The sequence below is a fragment of the Cryptomeria japonica genome, chromosome 8 (assembly GCF_030272615.1).
Source record: "Cryptomeria japonica chromosome 8, Sugi_1.0, whole genome shotgun sequence".
NCBI classification, from domain to species: domain Eukaryota; kingdom Viridiplantae; phylum Streptophyta; class Pinopsida; order Cupressales; family Cupressaceae; genus Cryptomeria; species Cryptomeria japonica.
The window spans coordinates 252,831,393-252,853,126 of record NC_081412.1 but is presented as its reverse complement, the minus strand read 5'-3'; the positions used below and the strand labels follow the sequence as shown (position 1 = coordinate 252,853,126).

The 21,734-nt window shown below is 36.1% G+C and overlaps 1 protein-coding gene across 5 annotated transcripts in view; it reads right to left on the bottom strand.

The window, feature by feature from the left end:
* The window catches only part of LOC131059993 (uncharacterized), a 257,233-nt gene that overhangs the window by 105,330 nt on the left and 130,169 nt on the right, over positions 1-21,734 (bottom strand). For all 5 annotated transcript variants that reach the window (XM_059210074.1, XM_059210075.1, XM_059210076.1 and 2 more), the window contains 6 exons: positions 17,972-18,050; positions 16,290-17,876; positions 16,034-16,085; positions 15,817-15,932; positions 15,620-15,729; positions 15,187-15,387 (listed from right to left, as the gene is read on the bottom strand). In XM_059210074.1, the coding sequence (XP_059066057.1) occupies positions 15,187-15,387; positions 15,620-15,729; positions 15,817-15,932; positions 16,034-16,085; positions 16,290-17,876; positions 17,972-18,050 (2,145 nt within the window). The remainder of the gene's footprint in view (positions 1-15,186; positions 15,388-15,619; positions 15,730-15,816; positions 15,933-16,033; positions 16,086-16,289; positions 17,877-17,971; positions 18,051-21,734) is intronic.

Sequence of the window (21,734 nt, the reverse complement as noted above, 5' to 3'; positions counted from 1 at the left end):
TGGGCTGAAAATGCCAAAAACGAAACTTCCTAAAAAATAGGAAAAAAAGCAAAAAGCAAACTTTCTAAAAATAGAAAGTTATCCAAATTCGTCCAAATCAATTGCGATCTTCGTCCTCTGGCCTCTCTAAGCACTCTGGTGGTGTTCACACTCCAGAATCACATAACTTGCAAAAACTAACTTTCACTCGTCAAGGCCTGAAATGCTCTAAACTAGATAAGGCTTGGTGAAACTACAGCAAAAGGTCACAGGGCACTAACAAAACCCTAGAAAGTGGGAAAATTAGAGGGTCCCCATTTGCAATGGGGCGATGTACGAAAAAGTTCACAACAGGACCCCTACATTTTTTGTTTTCTGGAGTAGTTGTTTTAGTTTAGTTGCTTAGCTTAGCAGCAATTTGGAGCTTTTAACCTCTTACTTGAGAGAGAATGCAATGCATTTCAAGATCGTGTCCAAGCATGAATTCCATGATGAAGGTTTAAGGTAATTGATAATCCTCAAGTAAATCTGTATCTCAACAAAAATGATAATTGATTGGTAAGGTATTTGTGAAAGTGCGAAACTTGGAATATCAGTTGCTTCATGAGAGGGAGTCCGCCTCTCCATCCTTCTGTCTATCCACTTCATTCCCTCCATCCTCCATCTTCCTTTTTACCTTCATATCCCCAATATCCTTCACACCTATCTGCATGCGGCATATCTCTTATATCTCTATCCTTTACACCTTCCCTAGCCGCAACATCCTTCATGCCTCTCTCTATTCTCCCATCCTTCCATCTACCTCCATCTTCACTCCATTTTCCTTCATCTCCTTCCACCCTCACTTCCTACCATTCCTATCCTCCACCTACCTTTCACATCCACACCCACTTACCTTCCTATCCTATCCTAACCCTTCACCTACCACTACCCTTCCATTTCCTACATCATATCCTAAACTTCATTCACTATCCCTTTATACCCCATCCCATCCTTTACTACCCTTATACCCCCCACATCATTGTAATATCCCCACAATTTTTTGTTGATTAATTTCGAGTTACAACACAACAAGAACCCGTTAAGGTTAGGAAATCGAAATACAATAATGCTGAAATTGTGACCCTTCCACTTTCTAATTACCAAGTGCCCAATATGGGAAGGTGAGAGCATACGGTGTTCAAGGGATCATTAGCTTCAAATAACTGGAAATATCACAATGCTTGGATGGCAAACCGGCTCCTTCCGCTTATACAGTGGGTGACAGAAATATTGAAAATCACTTGGTGGTAAACTAGCCAAGGACAAGCCAAGAAACTAAAATAGCAATCACTCAACCGCTTATCCAGTGAGAGGACTAGAAATGAAAATACAAATCAACTCTACCACTTATTCAGCGGAAGGACTAGAGATAATAAACTATCACTCAAACACTTATTCAGCGGGAGGGCAGGAGTACAAAATAGAATAGAGATAGGTGGCAGGGCCAGCCTCTTCCACTCGGACCGGCCCTGGTGAGGCCCAATGCCCAAATTCGGCTAGAATCAAATTTTTCTTTTTTCTAATCTAAAAAAAATAACAAAAATCGGCATTTTTGGACAGTTTTTATAAAAACAATTGCACCCTAAAATGTCCCTAAAAGCATCATTTCGCCCAATACAAAGATCATTTGCTCACTTCACTCTCTCTTCTCTTTTTCTCTAAAAAAACAATTTTGGGGGGCATAGCCCCCAAACCCCCATTTTTGGCTAGGGGGGAAACCACACTGTCATGTCCCCTTTTGCTAAAAATTGATTTTTGGTCAATATTAACCCATTTTATTCTTCTATGGGTTAATCAAGAAAGATAAAAGGGAATAATTAATTTAATATTTATGAATGTCCAAATATTTTCAATATCAAAAGGACATTCAGATGTTAAATTAAATATTTGGAAACAATTAGTGGGGAATTGGATGTTGTGCCATAATGGAAAGTTTGAAATATTTCTATTTATGACTTTCCCACCGAGACAAGAAGCGGAAATTGAAAAATTTCTAATTAATGATTTTCCCACCAAGAGCAAATTTGGAAAGCAAGAGTGGAGTGAGAAATTAAAATATTTCTAATTAATAATTTTCCCACCAAGTGCAAATTTGGAAAGTAAAAGTGGAGCGGAAATTTGTAATATTTCTAATTATTGATTTTCCCACCAAATTGGCCAAGGACAAGATAAATACAAAGCATATTTGGTAAAATGGATCTTTATGCTATTCCTACTTCTCAATTTCTCATTGTATGAACTTCATGTTCAGCAAAATTCTTCAGTGGACGGAAACCCATTGGAGATTGGAGGCTTGTGGACGGAAACCCATGAGTTTTAGTTGAATAGTGGACGAAACCCCATTGTTCACATACAGCAACTTCATCCAGAGGTTGCATTGGAGTTTCAAGATTTCAACAGTTCGAGTAGTTTTCCATTGTTTGTGTTCAACGCTTATTAATGTTGCTGCAGTGATCTAGATTTATTCTAAGGGGTTTGTTGCTGTTATCAATCTTGTATAAGATCATATGGTATGTACTTTTCATTTGGAAATCAAACAAAATCAGTTTATCGTGTTTACAGTGACATTGGTGGTATTCGGTTGTAATAGTCATTGTAAGTTTTGCTTTGAAATTGGAGTTTGAAGATATTTATATTGTTGCTGTAATAGATCAGTTTCAGACCTGATTATAAGATTCTCATATCAGAAAAAATCAGTTTCAATACATTCTCTAATCTTTCGTTGAAATTGGCTTCTTATGTGCAAGACTCGCTAGCTAGTTTTGGTGTTTTTGGTGAAATTTGGTAGAGCGTTTGTGAATCTAATTTCTAGATCTTAGAGTAATATTAATTTTTGGTTGAGGACATTACAGTGGTATCAGAGCATGATCTTGCCAGTCTACAAGGTAAATTAAGTTGCTGATTTGAATTATGGGAGAAATCTTTGAATGTTTAATTGACTTGGATAATAAACTTAAAAAGTTGCAAGATGGCATGAAAATTATAGAGCGGGTGAGAGAGCTAAGTCAGTTGAATAAATGCAACATGGCATACTATGAGAGGTATAAAGGTCGTGATCCTAAAAAGGTTCACAGATGGCATACATATTACAGTTCTCTACCCAAAGAGATCAAATCTGAAATGTCTTGTGGAGAATATGTAGAAAATGCAAGGAAGAGTGATCCTTGGAAAAGAGGTCAAGGAAATTACAAAAATCAAGGTAATGAAGAGATGAAGAATAAATTTAAGAGAGAAGTATAAGCACACCAGTCTCATGGGAATGACAAATTCCTTAAGTTTCCCTGCAAAGGATGTTTAAGGGAGTGTAAAAAGGTAGAAAAATCAGAGGTTTCTAAGGAGGATGTCAAGGAAAAAAATACAAAAGAAAGGAGCTATCCTATGGACAGTGAAAAAGGAGGCAGCAGAAGCAATTTTAGAAGACAAAAACTTTGTTTCTCTTGCAAGGAACCTTGGGAGCCAAGTCATAGATGTGGGAGCAATGAAGCACTAAAAGGAGAAGCATGTATAAATGAGAAGGTGGAACCAAAAAGGGTGCTGGATATATCATTGCAAATTCAAGATAAGGAAAAAGAATCAAATTCAGAAATTGAAGGTAAAAACATTTTAATTGAAAAAGATTTTTCAATAATTTATAATGAGTTTTCACATCAAGAAAAGTTTCCATTTGATGAATTCAATGAAAGATCATCATTGTATGTGGAATATGAAGCCTCAAAAAATGAGGAAGCTGTTCCAATGGATTCTTACAATAATAAAGAAATACCTATTGAAGTTGAAGTTGGTGAAAAGAATATTTCTATTGTGCGAGAATTGAATAAAGGTGGCATGCAAGGTGATGGAAAGGATTCACTTGTTGAAAGTGAAGAGCACAAGTCAAGGGAAGATGCACCAATATTTGATTTGCAGATTAGCTTGATGGATGGGTATGCATTTGAGAAGAATGTTTTGGTTGGCTCTAATTCAAGGGTTTTGATTCACAAAAATGGAAGTGTTGAGGATATCTCAATCAATTCTCCTTTGGAAAATGAGGACGAGAATTTTATTTTCAGCCCACAATATGAAATTATGTCAGAGTTGTTTTCTTATTTGTCACTAGAAAATTCTTGTCATCATGGAAAGCATGTTAAAAGTGGTGATAGAGCAATGGATACAACTTATAGCAAAGGACATGTAGACCTTTTGCTTCAAGTTCAAGAATATTTTTGCATATGGGATCTTGGTGTTTTAACCAAAGACTCACAAAAAGAAGATATTTAGAAGCACATGAAGGTCAAAATTCTTCATAAACTCACCATTTCATGCAAATGGATAAGTGGAAAAATGAGTGCAGCATTGAGTCAAAATAAGGTATGTTTTGAATATTGTGAGATTTTGCCAAGATCTAGTGCTCAATGAAAAATACAATAGAGAGACAAAATATTGATAGGAATAAACTGTATTCTATCAAGATGAAAATACTGATCAACTGGATCATCAATTGTTTCATACAGTGAATATGACCTTGCTTATATAGGCAAGGCTATATGGATATGTGAGCACACAAACATGACATGTGGCTCAATAAGAAACAAGGGTAGGTAGGAAATAGGTGTGGGTAGGTAGGAGAAACAATATAATATTCCACATGAGGTGGATCACCCACTGAATGTGGAGTGCAACAACAAGATAAGTCCACAAAAGGTGGAAATTCTCCTACACACACTATCCCAATGTGGCACAAACACCCAAGTGTCTCATACCCAAACTACTATGAAATGCATTTCCTAAGTAAACTTAAATAAGGTGTAATAATATCCAAGATGAATAATTATTTACACCAACACCCCCCCTTAAGTGCAACTTAGAGGAATGCACTTAAGTCTACAATGCAACTAAGCAATGCAAGATGGGTCCCGGCTACTAGGCCATGTTAGGTACCCATGTACAAATGCATGCAAACTAATGCAATGAAATCTCTCACAAAGCGGGGAAAGAGAGAAAAACCCAATGGGAAAAAACCCTCCCCCAAAAGAGAGATGAAAACAAGATACAAAGAACTCTCATAGAAACATATGAAGGACAAAACCCCATGTGAGGAAAAGTCCCCCCCATATGAGAGAAGAAGAAGAGAGACTAGGAAGCCCCCCCTCAATGTGGAATCTGCACCAATGATAGAAGCTCAAAGATGAATGAAGAAACTGCTCCATGAACGGCGAACCACATTCCTCCCCTTAGGAAGAAACAAAACCAAAGGTGTAACCATGAAGTCTCCCCAATCATGAAGGGAAGATGAAGCAAAAATACTCATGATGAAAGGAATCTTTGAAAACTACTCAAGTGTCCCCATGTCGATGCTGAAAGTGATCCCCTCCAAAGGTGGTAAACTGCGCCACACTGCTGAAAAAGGCACTCCAAGATCTAGTGGAGAAGAATGTAGAACAATATCCAAAGACTCATATGTCTCCTCAAAAGATAAAGAGATCTCCTCCAAGTGTTGTACAAAAGTATCCACAATCATGTCAACCTCTAAAGATTGATCATGTAGAAAATGCACAAGAGGGTCAGAGTGATCCCTCACAACAATCAAAGAAGGATCATCTTCATCAAAGAAAAGATGAATGTCATCAATGATGTCTCCCAAATCTGCAATGTAGGACTCCACAAACAAACCTGCAATGTCAGTCAAGTAGGCATCCCAATCAACTGAAGCTAGAAGACATGGAATATCCTGCTGCATTGAATCATAAGAAGGCAAAACTGTCGCACTAGCTGCATCATCAGGTGCAATAGGTGGTGTGATATCAATAGGAGGAGATGATATGCAAGGCTCAAGAACGGCGTCACATGTGAGAATCCCCAAGTTCAAATGCCCAAAGTTCTCCTCAAAATCTGAATCATCAACATAGGAAGAATCAACCTCATCAATAGGACCAAAATCTGAAAAAAAAGTACAACCGAGATGCATGATCAACCACCCCAGTCGCAATGATAGCTCCACTCTCCAAGTCTCTAATTATAACTGAATCAGGTGTAAACTCCACAGTTTTCCTAGTTGCCCCATGTGTGATTTGATAGATGGAAAGAAGATTGTTTGTCAAGTGGGGTACACACAACACATCATTGAGGGAGTTATCCCCAATGGCAATAGATCCTTTCCCAATCACATCCATGTATGTATGATTGCCCATCAAAATCTGTGGCATGTGGCAAGGCTCAAATGTAGAAAACATAGACTACGAAGATGCCATATGATGAGAAGCCCCTGAATCTAGAAGCCATCTCCCTAAACCGGGACTTGTAGTAGCACAAAGAGCTTTTCCCTTTCCTTTATCTGTCCCAAAAGAGTGATCCTTTCCTTTATCCTTGGAAGAAGAAGCCGATGTAGACATTCTAGAAGGTAGGTTGATTCTATTATTCTCAAGAAGATTCTTCAACTCATCAATATCCTTCTTATAACAATGATGTTCATCATGTCCTGACTTCTTGCAATATCCACAAAAAAGAGTGTCCTTATATGATTTCCTCTTACGTGAGAATGGTGTATCACCTTGTTGTGGAGAGGAAGATTGTGCTCCATCTTATTGTGGTTTTGACTTAGGTTGCTTTTAATTCTTGCCTTTTCCTTGATTACTTTGATTCCCTTTATTAGCCACAAAAGTTTGTGACTTTAAAGATTTGAGAATCCCCATCGTGGTCAACTTAGATTTCTCAAGTATCAACATCTCCGTGAATGAATCAAATGAGGGAGAAGTGTATGAGGAACCTTGAGCTAACCTATGGGTATGAAAGCTAGATACAAAGGCTGCATACTCTGAAGGAAGCTTGTCCAACAAGTTATAAACCAATTGAGCATCCTTTTTGTCAATTCCACAATCCTTTAGCTTTGCTCTTAGCTCAGTTGCTTTTGTGACATAATCTTGGATTGTATCAAAATCCTTGGGATCCAAAGTTGTGAGTTCACTATCAAGCTTGTAGCCCTTAATCTCATCAACTTGACCATACAATTTCTTAAAAATATCCCAAGCCTCTTTAATTGTTGTACACTTATCAATGTGAAAAATGAGGTCATCTGATACATACTTTCTAAGAGTTCCAAGTGCCATAGAATTCTTAGTAAGCCATTCAATTTGAGCATTAGGATCAGCCTTAGGATCAGGTGGTGCTGTAATAGTTTCATTTACATAATGAATGAGTCCTTTTTCCATTAGTTTACTCCATGCCTTAATCTTCCATGATGCATAATTATGAGGAGTTAAAAGTGGAAATTTAGGAGAACCCATAGCACCACAATGAAAAAGCACAAGATAGAGAGAGGCACAATCACACAAGACACCCCCCAAAATACTCAATCAAGAAACCCCCCCAAAAAAGGTGATTTGGCACTATATACTTAGTGCATATACAATGGGCCACTTGCAAAACAAGGCAAAGTGGACTTCTGATTTCAATTGACAACTTCTCAAAATGATATCTAAGAGACTTCAACAAATACTGCTAGTGATCTAAACTGAGATCCAAGCAAAACACAAGTACCAAATATGCCAAGAATGGCCAAATACTAAAAGTATAATTTCTACTCAAAAGCACTGCAAACAAATGGCAGATTATGAAAGTAGATGAAAAAATATGCACTTTCAAAAAAAACGGCACCTGAAAAGGAGGTCGTATGACCCCAAACGAAGCCTCTGAAGTTGCAAAATCAGGAATTAGACAGGTACAGTCATGAAGATCTGCGATTTCTAAAAAATCCGTCCATCAAGATCAGAAAATTCTTCCACCACTGCGAAGAGCACAAAATTCTAGCCCATTTCAAAAAAAATTGCACCAAAAAAGGAGCAAAAATGAGCAAGATATGACCTTCCCAAGTTGAACTGCAAAACTGAAAAGCTCAATGAGAGGGGCCGATAAAAAATTTCCAAAATACTGCTGACGTCAGCAAATGACAGGCTTAAATTTGACGCCCGTCTGCCCTTCAAAAAAATTTTGCCTCCTTGCCCATTCAATGTCCATATAGTACGGATTGGGTGACGTGGCGATCTGACTGGGCATACGGATGTTGACCGTGGGCCAGTGGCCATCTGCCACGTGGCGGATGTGGGTCTGCCGGTTTTAAAGACTGTCGGGAGCTGCAGGTCGGTGGGAGGCTCCGGGTTGGAGGGCTATGGTGTCGGCGCCGACAGCAAGGAGTCTAGGGGTCGGCGAGGTCATGGAGGACAATGTCGGCGGCGAGGGAGATCGCCGGAAGAGGAGGTGGGTCTGCAGCAGCGGCAGCCGAGGGGCCGCGAGTCCGGCGGGAGGCGCCAACAGGTCTTCAGCGGCGGTCGGCACGGAGGACGGTCGCGAGAGAGTGTTGTCACCGGAAGCCAGGGAGCCGGGGAGCCGAGGATAGCAGGTCCGAGATGCCAGAAAGACCACGCCGTCGGAGCAAATCGCAGGGAGGTACGGTGTACGGGTCGGCAGCTACAGCACACAAATCTGTAGAATACGAAGTTCATGGGGGGGGGTCTGCAGACCCCACAAAACAATATTTTTTTTTTATTTACCCGAAAAAAATTTCAATTTTTTCCAATTTTTTTTTTTCAAATTTTTTTTTTTTTTCAGAAAATATTTTTATAAAAAATTTTTTGAAATCCGTACAATAATAGCCAAAATGGGCAAAAAAAAATTTCTCACCAAAATAGGCAGACTTTATAGCCAAAATTCATGGAAACGGCCTCCCGGATTCAACTGTGATGTCCAAATCGTTGTATGACACCCCCAAAAAATGAAGATCCCCAAATCCGAAAATTGAAGCCTCCAAAATGTCTCCAAAAGACTAATCAATGAAGCCCTAAAGGCTCTAATACCATGTGAGATTTTGCCAAGATCTAGGGCTCAATGAAAAATACAATAGAGAGACAAAATATTGATAGGAATAAACTGTATTCTATCAAAATGAAAATACTAATCAACTAGATCATCAATCATTTCATACAATGAATATGAGCCTGCTTATATAGGCAAGGCTATATGGATATGTGAGCACACAAACATAACATGTGGCTCAATAAGAAACAAGGGTAGGTAGGAAATAGGTGTGGGTAGGTAGGAGAAACAATATAATATTCCACATGAGGTGGATCACCCACTGAATGTGGAGTGTAACAACAAGATAAGTCCACAAAAGGTGGAAATTCTCCTACACACACTATCCCAATGTGGCACAAACACCCAAGTGTCTCATACCCAAACTACTATGAAATGCATTTCCTAAGTAAACTTAAGTAAGGTGTAATAATATCCAAGATGAATAATTATTTACACCAACAAATACTTTGATATGAGAACTAACAAAGTTATGGAGGATCAATTTTTGCAGTTCCTGGAGAAACATATCACCAGTAAGTACCAAGTCATGATGAAAGTAAGCATAGTTAGAAGAACTTCTCAAGAGCATGAATCCAAGGTATCCATTGGCTTGGTTATGAGAAATGGTAACTCTTTCACTTTCATGTACTTCATGGTTTTGGATGTAGGATGGTTGCATTTTCTGTGTGTCATTGCAGATTCATAATGGGAAAGATGTGGTTTTTAGAGGTGTCTCTAATGGAATCCTAGAAGCTATTTCAGATGAGAAAACTTCTTACAAGAGACAAGTTGTTTGGGCAGAAAATTTCTTGGTGATGCATAAAAAACAAACTGTTTCATATTTTGATGGAAGATTGCAACATACAAATGAAACTTAGAGAGAGCAACAAGAATGTCAACTTATGGAAAATGCTTTCCACCATAGATGGCTTATATGTTCACATGAAAAGGTGCAAAATAATGTGGACAAGTGCAAGAAGCTTCTTGTTGGAAATTTTCGAAGTAGACCACATGATGAAGAAATTAATAAAATGGTTGAAGATGAGTTTTTCATAAGGAATATGGTGATACATGTAGGATTCACTATTCCTAATTCTGTGAAGAGTCAAATTTTGGATGACTCGTGGATTGAGATCAAGGTACGCAATATTTTGGAACTAGTTAAAGTATATTTTTATGATGGAGTTTCCTTTGTGGATATTCCTACTTTTGAACGAGTCATCAAAGAAATTGGGAATTGAAATATGCACATGGTTATACAGACAAATCTCATATACGAGTGTTGTGTACTATATGTTACTATGGTTTTGATGCTCCTAATCCATTCCAAGCATTTAAAGGTAAAAGGAGAAAAGTACATTATGTTTTTCAGCAGTCTGGTCTAGTTTGCAAGCAGATATTTCTAAATTTGTCACAGAAGTTTGTGGAAATAATTTTATGTTGTAATAGACTCCTTTGTTTCTATTTCCTATCAGAGATCAATTATAATCAAAAGAACATTGCTTGGAAGTACTTAGAACAGAAATTAACCACCAATATTGTTGTTCCTTTACTAACTAGTCACCATGGAAATTCAAATGTACATTTAAGAATGTCTTGGAAGGGTTTTGTGGATAAAGAATGGAATTATTTTCAGATGAGAGGTTATGCTAACAATATGCATGCCACTATCTCTTTGGAAAGTATATTGGGTGATCAGTTTGCTCTTGTGAAAGAACATGGAAGGTGCATAGTCTCCTACCAATATAAATTGTTGCTCACAAATTCAAATTCTAGGAAAAGGTGGTCTAAATGCTGCTGTTACATGATGCTATTAGCTGCCCCTCTACAGAATGTTTATTTTTATATATCAGCCCATGAAAATGAGGACACCATCTTGCAAGTTGAGGTAATTGATGAATATTTTTGCAATGTGTATTTCAGCAGTATAGAAATGAACGAAATATTTATTTCCAAAAAAAAATGTATTGTCTATTATGGAGGTTGCCATCATAGCCCATCTTGTTACAAAAATGAAACTTTTTCCATTATCAAACGCTTGAGGAGTCTCCGGAACAATTTTCTCAAAGACAGTGCATCATCATTCCCACGACAATTTGCAGGGTCAATATTCAGAGTTAGAAGGAGTGTATGGTGCTAACTCTTGTCCCCCAGCTATCATATTACTGCTATAAATCAGATTATAAAGTTGCATACGACATCCTTCAAGTTGAGGCAAAGTTTGAAACAAATGGTATTGTTTTTAGCAGTTTGTACCTCAACAACTCAAAGATGGTTGTGAAAGGAAGGATAATGGTGAAAAATGAATGGAAACATATCACATACCAATTGATTGCATTGGTAAATTGGTTACACCTTGCTAATTGCTACATCAGTATCACTCACATCAAATTTACTGTTCAAAGAGTTTTCAAAAGGAAAGGAAGGAACATGGACAAAACTACACTTGGTAAAGCTTCATGGGAGAATGTAGATCAATTGGAGTATGAGAAACAATGCATCAAATATTTACACATCCAAGAACCCAGATTGCAAGATTAGTGTTGCTTGATTCATGGCATTAGTACAAAAGAATTGGCATAGTGTTACCTGGCAAAAGATGTTACATCACATAGAAAAAGGATCAAGGTTTCGTATAAAAAATTTCATGAAAAAACATTGTGGCATTAAGACCTTGGAGTGCCATGTTCGTACTTGCTTGAGGACAAGCAATTTTGGGAGGGAGAATTTGTCATGTCCCCTTTTGTTAAAAATTAGTTTTTGGTCAATATTAACCCATTTTATTCTCCTATGGGTTAATCGGGAAAGATAAAGGGGAATAATTAATTTAAATTTATGAATGTCCAAATATTTTCAATATCAAAAGGACATTCAGATGTTAAATTAAATATTTGGAAACAATTAGTGGGGAATTGGATGTTGTGCCATAATGGAAAGTTTGAAATATTTCTATTTATGACTTTCCCACCAAGAGAGGAAGGGGAAATTGAAAAAATTTTAATTAATGATTTTCCCACCAAGAGCAAATTTGGGAAGCAAGAGTGGAGTGAGAAATTAAAATATTTCTAATTAATGATTTTCCCACCAAGTGCAAATTTGGAAAGTAAGAGTGGAGTAGAAATTTGTAATATTTCTAATTATCGATTTTCCCACCAAATTTGCCAAAGACAAGATAAATACAAAGCATATTTGGGAAAATGGATCTTTATGCTATTCCTACTTCTCAATTTCTCATTGTATGAACTTCATGTTCAGCAAGATTCTTCAATGGATGGAAACCCATTGGAGATTGGAGGCTTGTGGACGGAAACCCATGAGTTTTAGGTGGATAGTGGACGAAACCCCATTGTTCACATAGAGCAGCTTCATCAAGAGGTTGCATTGGAGTTTCAAGATTTCAGCAGTTCGAGTAGTTTTCCATTGTTTGTGTTCAAGGCTTATTAGTGTTGCTGCAGTGATCTAGATGTACTCTAAGGGGTTTGTAACTTTGTTGCTGTTATCAATCTTGTATAAGATCATATGCTACGTACTTTTCATTTGGAAATCAAACAAAATCAGTTTATCGTGTTTACAGTGACATTGGTGGTATTCGGTTGTAATAGTCATTTTGGGTTTTTCTTTAAAATTGGAGTTTGAAGATATTTATGTTGCTGCTGTAAAAGATCAGTTTCAGACCTGATTATATGATTCTCATATCAGAAAAAATCAGTTTCAATACATTCTCTAATCTTTCATTGAAATTGGCTTCTTATGTGCAAGGCTCGCTAGCTAGTTTTGGTGTTTTTGGTGTTTTTGGTGAAATTTGGTATGGCATTTGTGAATCTAATTTCTAGATCTGAGAGTAATATTAATTTTTGGTTGAGGACATTACACACACCTCTTCTATCATTGAGTTTTTCTAACATCTAACACCTTATGCAGCTTATCATTGCTACCCCTCAAACCTATTAGCGTCTCCACTCCCAAACCCCCACTAGTTAGTGGGCCTACCTTAGATGCCTTTGTAGTTGCAATGCAGGCTCCTTTGAGCCATAGACTTCTAGTTATTGTTTTAATATTTGTTTGGAACATTTGATGCCATGGATTTCATATTCCATGAGTTTTTTATACATTTGACAATATTTTAATATCTAAGTGTGCTATTTCCTTCAGCTATAATTTGCATTTATAATTATGTGATTGATGTATACTTGTGTATGGGATCAAATTAGCTTCTAATTGATGACATTATTGTGTCTTTAAGGTTTATTTAATAAAGGGTGCATGAAACAAGTTTTAAATCCTTAAAAATCTAAACTTTTGGGGTTTTTCACTTGTTGAGTTTGTGCCGATTTTTTTTGCCAAGTCTCGAATCCTAAGTTGACTCATCCTCACCGAGTCTGAGTCTCATTTCTATGATATATATATATATATATATATATATATATATATATATCATAGAAATATATATATATAACTTGAACCTGAGAAACAAAAAGACAAACCACAAGTTCTGGACTCACAAACTGCAACATAGCCATCAAGATTCAAGTGCAATCCACTATTCTACCAAAAGTAGGTTTAAAATAGGAAACTTTTGAACTAGAAGGAAAATCTTGTAGATGAAAGTGCAGAAACATAAACTGTTTGCTAATCCTAACTATGATTTCTACTTGTCTACACCTAACAATTTTTCTGCAATGCCAAACATTATATGCTACCAGTAAAATGCAACACATATTAGATTAAATAAATATAAATTTCTGCAATTAAGAAAAAAAAATCAATGCAACTATAGAATCATTCAGTTCCGGGAATCCACAATAAATTTCATAACTTGAAACATAGAGTAACAGTTTCTCTACTTTAAGCTTCAAGAAAAAATGCTAGCAAGCACTAATCTAGGCAAGCAAAGAAAATTAGGGCAATAGTCTATAGAAAAAGGCATAAAATCTATAATTGGGAGTGTATGGTCTATGACACCCATAGTTTAACTACTTGTGAGCTTTTGATGTCTCGCCATGTTTTTGAGGCGAGTTGCAAATGTGTTTTGGAAAATTAAGCGTCAAGTACTCAATGAGTCCATGCAAAAAGCTCATGATACATAGGGATTTTCTAGGAAACACGAGAATCACAAAAAGGACATTGAAACAATGTGATTTTCTTTCTTTATAAGCCCTATCCACCCAAGGTAAGAAAGTACATTAGCATCTCAACATTGTTGAGAAAATTGGAAAGATTTTATAATAGATGTGAAGTTCTATGTGGTCTCAACTCTCAAAATCCTTCATTTGGGCTTGGTGGTGAGAGATCTGCCCCTCAACCCTACCCTCTACCATGACAAGAAATATGCCAAGAGTACCACACCTCAACCCCACAAGGGGCACTATCCCCAAACCCCACCAAACTTAGTTTTTGTGCACTACAGCCTTTGGCTAAGCACAAGATAGTTGGAAGATAAACCACAGGATCTTCTTGATTTGGATATGATTGATCCCTAGAGTAATTGGACTGCTTAGGATGAGGAGCCCTCTTTTGTAGAGGACAAGATTGTTGATTTCAAGAAGCAAGCTATGGAGGATGTGGATGCAGTAGTAGGTGAGATTGGATTCGATGAAATTAATGTGGCAGAGCAGGAGCCATTGCCATCTAGTAGCAGGGTGAAGTAACAAGTGCAGCCTTCTAGACCAAGAGAGGAGCCATAGCTGAGCGCAAAGACTAGACCCTCTCCCCAATTTTTCGGGAATGGGGAAGAGGAAATTGTAAAATCTTGTAATTCATAACTTGCTTAGATATGCAATTGATGACAATGATTTTCAAAGACAATCATCATAAATTCATAATAGTTATCATCTAACTATTGAAATCTGCATGATGACGCAATTGTGTAATCTATTTGTAGTGAAATCTAATATAAAACACTTGTGCAATGTTTATAGACTCATTTGATGCATTTTGTAACTGAATTTTGCATAAAATTTGTGTTTTGTTTTTTTAAACTAAGTAATTTTTTAAGTTGCTGAATCAGAAATTTTTGGTCTGCCAAGTCTAAGGCATGTCCAAAAATGCAAACTTTGGTAACACCAATGATGGTACTATAGAAAACTCTGTTAAACTTTTACTTTTGATATAATTCTATAAAATGGGAGTGTCCTTACCTTTCAATTTACAAATCAAATAAAAATTAAACAAAACAGCACAAATTGGATTTTATAGAGAAATCTGACATTTTTTTGTAAAAGAAAAAAAAGCATATATACAACTCAAAGGAATTGAATATCTTTGAGCAACCACCCTACCAGAATTTCAAGTTATGCCACGTTTGAAGTTTTAAATGAAGCAGTAAAATAAACTACATGCCTGGTCAACAACAGCAAGGTTGCCTTGGGCAACAATCACAATATATTTTCTGTCCAGTTGCTGAAGGATGTTTGCTTTCATGAAACAATCCTTAGTAATTGATTTTGGTACCAAATCACTGTTAGCCAAGTTCAAAGCTCCTGAACAAATATTTAGAACATCATCTTCACAATCATTTCTCAAGTATTTTTGCTTCCAATCCTACATGAAGAGGAACTGAGAAATATAAGTATATAAAAAGAAGCAATGCTTCTTCGAAATATAGTTTACTTTAGATTCTCAATACAACTTCATGGCAAGCAACATCCTGTGAGTTATGTATAAGAGATAAAAATAATTAAACAATAAACCATAAAGAACTAAATGATTCAACACAGAAATTATAATAAGGATGCTTTGCATGATATTAAAATTAGAAGAAATTTAAGCTTACCTCTAATGTGTTTACCATTAGCAGATCTCCCGGATTTTCAATGGCTGATAATGCAATAGGACAAGACAGCACTCCATTTGTTGCCAGCTTACACTCAGCATTTTTATTCTCTATTCAACATTAAGAAAATTTAGTCAGAAATATCAAAAACTGGAATAAAAATATCTGTATAGGAATTCATGAAAGACTGGCCAGACCAGTCAATGAGTTAGGTTTATCCAGCAGAAGTAATGGTTCAGATTGCTCAAACGCCTCCACAGTTTCTTCTTCTTCCTGCACGTCTGTTTCCAATTGATTTGGTTCCTGAACATCCCTATAACAGAATATATTCCAATTTTTGAAAAATAAGTGTATCAGAATCATATATGCCTATCTGTCATAACATTAAGTTAATGACAAAGAAAGTTATTGCACCTGAAAGTAGACTCCAATTCAACCTGGAAATCTGATATTGGAATATCCCCCCCTGCATGTTTAGGCAGTGGTAGATGTTTGATATCATTTTGAAAAAATGAAGCTCCTAGTTAAAATTATATGTTTGCTTAAAAGTGAATTCTGAAATATTTTTTATTTTTATTTCGAGTGATTCTAGCTCTTAACAAAATTGCAAGATGTCATTTGGATCACCTTCATTGCAATGTTACAACTCACAACAGACACCCATTCTTACCTGATAACTTGGAACGGTCAGAACAATATTTGCTCTCTGTAGTTATTGTTGACAGACTGCATGGAGGATTAATGTGAAGTCCATATTTTCTTCGTGACTTGTACAAAGGTGGGGCAGACATACTTCTTCTTTTGATAGCTTTGGAAGAAGCATGATAAAACCTCTTGGTTATCAATTCCATATCATATCTGGACCCCAAGGTATGCTGATTGTAATCTTTTGATTCAGAATAAGATGAAACAGTGGGAACCATTTTTCTCAATTTGCTTGAAGATGGATGATCTAAACCAAAGTCATAAGTTTGAAAATCCACATCATTTAAATCTCTGTCCTTTGAAGAAAACGCATATGGTTGAAATTCTTGAGATCCTTTCTTCCTTTCATTGACACCCCATAACTCTTTAGTAATTCTTCCAAATTTTGATCTGTGTGAGTCTAGGCCATTCTTAAAATACAACGAGGAATCTTTAATAAGCTTGTCTGAGTTAACACAGAAAGAGATTGCCTGGACACCACTTGTTTTCTGGCCACACTTATCTTTTAATGACACAGTTTCCAGATCCATTTGCAGAGATCTATTTCTAGCCAAACGATTTCCCCTGTTGGCATACAAAGAATCGACCTGAGAATATGTGCACGATTCTGGAGATATGGTAGAAGGTGCCCTTACTGATTGAATGTTATCTTTAGCTATTAAATAATCAATTTCCAATAACTCTTCGTCTCTGGGCCAATCAATTTCTTTGTAAATACTATGATCATCATCTCCCCACATATGTCTTCCCAATTTTCTGGTTACTGGGGTCCAGCCATTAGTTATTGGAGATAAAAAAGAACAAGACATCTGAGAAGACAATGAATGCTCCTCATCACAACTCGAATCAAGCATTCTTACATATGAGTTACTCTGTTCTCCATCATCTGGCCCAAATCTAACTTCTTTACCTAGAAGCTTCTCATTGCTAAAGACAGGTGTCAACACATCTTTCATCATTTCTTCAGCAGATTCACGTTTAGAAAGCACATCTTTGCTCTTCAAAGTGTAGAATGTTGACTGAGCTTCATCATCATAAATATAATATAAATCAGACATTGTCTTGAACTTCATTTGTCTTCTATCTGGAATTTCCATGCCACTTCCAGGAACCTGGTTTTCCCACTCCATTTCCAGGAATCCGTTGTTTTCCTCATCCTTTTTACTTTTTATACCAAATATTTTCCTTTGCAGTGGAGGAATATTTTCTTCTTTAGAACCATGTATCTTTGGTGCACACCATTGAGTACTGTTGAATGTGATTTCTGACACATTGTCACGACAAGAAATTGATGATAGAGTAGCTTTATTTGTGTTTTGTTCAATTCTTAGGTGCACAGGCATCTGTGAAATTTCACTAACTAGTTCAGCTGAAACTTCTCTTTGTTTTCTTTTGCAACATGCTTCCCTATCTGGCAAATGACAATCATCCATTGATTTTCTAGCTTCAGTCTTACCAGAAAATTGATGTGTTGGATTTATATGCTGCATTTTTTTCCGTTTCTTTGTTGTTGATTTTGCATCGCTTCGAGATAAATCAAATCTTGAAGCTCCTGCCAACATTCCCAACAAACCCAAATTCATGTAATGCAACATCTTTGAAAACTAACTAAATATTCACACACAACCATCTATATCTGTAGCTTACTGTGGGGAGAATTAGCAGGAAACTGTCCCCATGTTTGCTGGAGCACTTCATTAATAAACGAAATAACATGTGCCCAGTCCTGATTAATAGCAACAGTTAAGTGGCACGAAAATCACCAAGTTCAGGAATCAACTTAAAAATCAGTAAATACATAGAAAACATGGATCTTTTCAAAAGTATATGATGAAAAAAAGCTGACAAAGCCCAGCACAATAGATATTGCTAACTTATAATAGACAATGCCTATAATAATCACCTAAATATGATTTATCGCAAAATTTAGAATTTATTTAATCTATCATAAATACTTTAAGGATATCTAAGTAGATTCAATACACATACATTTAAAGATTACTGCATGAGCCTGTAAAATATTGAATTGTCAAAGTTGCCACCAAGCCTGTTGAATGACCAAAATTTGCCAAAAATGTTATTCATTAGTGTACTTTGATTTTTCATTAAGTCTTTTTTTTAATAAACAGCCAAGATTTTCTCTTAGGAGATGTCAATTTTTAATTTTATTTTATTAACATAAAATTTTGCCTCACACCCCACTATTGTCGAGATGCGTGACAAAAACCACACTACAAACAGGTCAAAATTTTTATTTTTGTCACAAAACCAACACACTACTCTATGCTGCTTTCTTCTTTATGAAAGTTGGCCTCAGTATGTGCTATGTTGTTTTCTATAGTCTTCTTCAAAATCTACCAGCCCTTGAATGCAAACACATGTTCATAGCCAATCAGCCCTTCAAAACACCTTGAGCAATCAACAATTCAAATTTATAATAGTCAACCCTTACACAACATTCATGATAATGCTATTGTATCCACTATCCTGCTTCGCATGATGATGCGATTTCATAATCGATATGTACTCAAGAATCAAATTTAATAGAAAACAATTCCTCACAGTTTTTTTAAGAAATTTTAGCACTTTTTAAATTGTAGAGCTTTGCTAAGTCAAAAATTTTGGGCTTGCCAAGTACTCTCTAAATTCAAGTCTGTGATCTATGAAAAGGATGTTCTCATATAAAAGTTAGCCATTAGTAAGTACAACTGAATTCCTATGCCAAAATATACCTTAGGAATCTAGAATTTTCTTATGTCAACAACTTCTGTCACATCAGTGCAACTGCATCACTGAGTCACATTACCACCATCTCTCTGATGGAAATATCATCATTGATGTCTAAGTTGCAAGAAGACAAATTAGTCATGTAAAAAGTGATGGTCAAGGAATTGGATAGCTGTGATTTATATGAAGAATACATCTACATGAAACCATTGAAGATGAACATCTCCATGATCAGATTAACAATCAAGTCTGGAAATGAACTCCATATGCATGATGAGTGAATTATGAATGGCAGCGATGATAAGCTTCAGATTATTTGAGACTTCATTATATTCATGCCACCACATTTAAGAACTGATATATTACTTCCCAATGTTGAAGAAATACGATCATACAGAACAGTGGGTGAATGGCATCTTTGAGTTTCAGAATTGATAAATATATCCATTATAACAGAATGATAAACACTATGACAGTAAATATGAATGTTATTTATTCTGACCATATTCACTGGCTGCCTCATTTATTTTTTGTCACAGTCACTGTCACAGCGATCAAATATAAACTCATGATAATCATGATTTCTAAAAGAGTAAGTGGAGGATGGAAACGAACTGATAAAAGATGAAGAAGGTGCAGCCCTACAGAACGAGTACATTTACAAAATGATAATAGAAAACAGAGAGGGCTCTGTTATTATCATCCGCAGTACTTGTATTCAGTGACTTCTGTGATAATTCGAGGGCTCTTCATATACCGACTCTTGATCTGGTTTGGGTTGAGGAAGTTTGAATCCCGACATTGTGATATTCAGAATTCTATAGACCTTGAATTGACAAGGTAGAAATAATCGATTGAAACAAGAATGGTATTATTCATGATTAAGTTGATATCGGTTGGTTAAGCAAAGTTATTTGTTAATAATATTACTAAACAAATAACAACTCATGAAAAGGCGCATGTAAAATACAAGTCAGCAATATGAAACAAGAACAGTATTATTTAGTGTTTTAAATGCAACGATTAAAGGCAAGTAATTAGAAAGAGTGTGATTGGTCTTGGAGAGAAATATTTATTAAAGGGTATGTCCTTATAGGAATCGTGCTTGCTGGGAAGATATATATTGCTCTGTTGTCCTCATTTTTGTTTCCAAAAATGAAGGACCACTACATGAAATTTTTGTGAAAAAATGAAAAACTTTACTCTATGGCATGCTTCCCGAGGCAGAATTTCGACTAATCCTTGGACTGGCTTAATCCTTACTCCATCCTCGAACTACGTTTCGAATTTCGTCAAATTCTGGGTTCATTTGCTATGTCTTTCCTTCAATTTCGGGTTTTAAAATCCCAACTACAGGTGGAGAATTGTGGAGAATTTTCTTCAAACTCCAAGTTTTAATGATGTTCATTGTTTTGGTCTTTGTAGGGGAATTTTTGGCTTATTACAAGTGCACTTTTATTCAAGGATGAATACTTGTAATTTGTTTTAATTTCCCCTTTTATTGTTTTTATTATTTTTATTGTTTTTGGTCTTGTTTAGTTAAAATAGGGATTTTTTGGCTAAATTACAAGTAAACTTGCAGTTTGGTCTAAAAAAACCCCTACTTTAATGGTTTTTACATGTAATAGGGATTTTAAATCCCCATTACATATGTGCAAGCATTTCTTACTTCTTGTAGGGATTTTATTTCCCTTTTACAAGTAATTAAAACTTGCATTTCTCTCCAACAAACCCGATTTTGCCTTGCAAGTGCATTTTTGACCATTTTAAACTTGCAGTTTGGTCCAAAAAACCCGATTTTGGCCTAGTAAGTGAAAAAGTGCAATTTTAAACTTGCTATTTCGCTAAAAAAACCCGAATTTGGCTTTGTTAGTGCAAAAGTGAAAATTAGAACTTGTTATAACTTCCCAAAAACCCGATTTTCACATGTTTATGCAAAATTGAACTTGCACTTGTCTTCCAAAAACCCGAATTGCAAGAAAAAACAGTTTTTGAAGAATTCAAAGCAAATTTTTGTGGAGATCTTCTAGGAAGGAGAGGCGTTTTGGTTTCTATCCTATTTTCATGCATTCTTGGACACCTTTCACGCCATTTGGAGGTTGCATTTACTGGTTTTTTGCTTCAAATCAGCAACCACGTTTTTTTTTTAATGCCACATTTTGGGGGTTTAAAACTCCATCAAGCTGCAATCTCCCAGTTCGATTTTACCTCCCTCACCTAGGCGTGGAGTTTGGGATATGTTTCAAGTTATTTAATGATCCATAGAAGATGCATTGGTTGCCACGTTTTTTCCACGTGATTCCTTTGGCTGCATATTGGAAGGGTTTGATGCCACGAATCTTCAACAATATGAATCGTTTTTGCATCTTATGCTAAGGCGTTGAGAATAGAAGAGGATTCATTAACTTTTCACGCCATTTCTTTGGGATCAGCAACCACGTTTTTATGCAAAAGGCGTTTTCTCCAAAAACGTGGCAAGGGTTTTGCATTGCGGTTTGTCTTTATTTATTGATTTTGCTTCTTCATTCCAAGGATTGTTGCATTTTTGGAGAAGCATTTTCAGTTTGAAGAAAGGTATGTTCTCTTTCCTTTCTTTCCTTCATTTTATTATTTTCTTGTTTTCTTAGTTTTCTTTCTTAGTTGCATTTTTGTAAATATATTGTTCTTCCCCCAAAAATCGGTT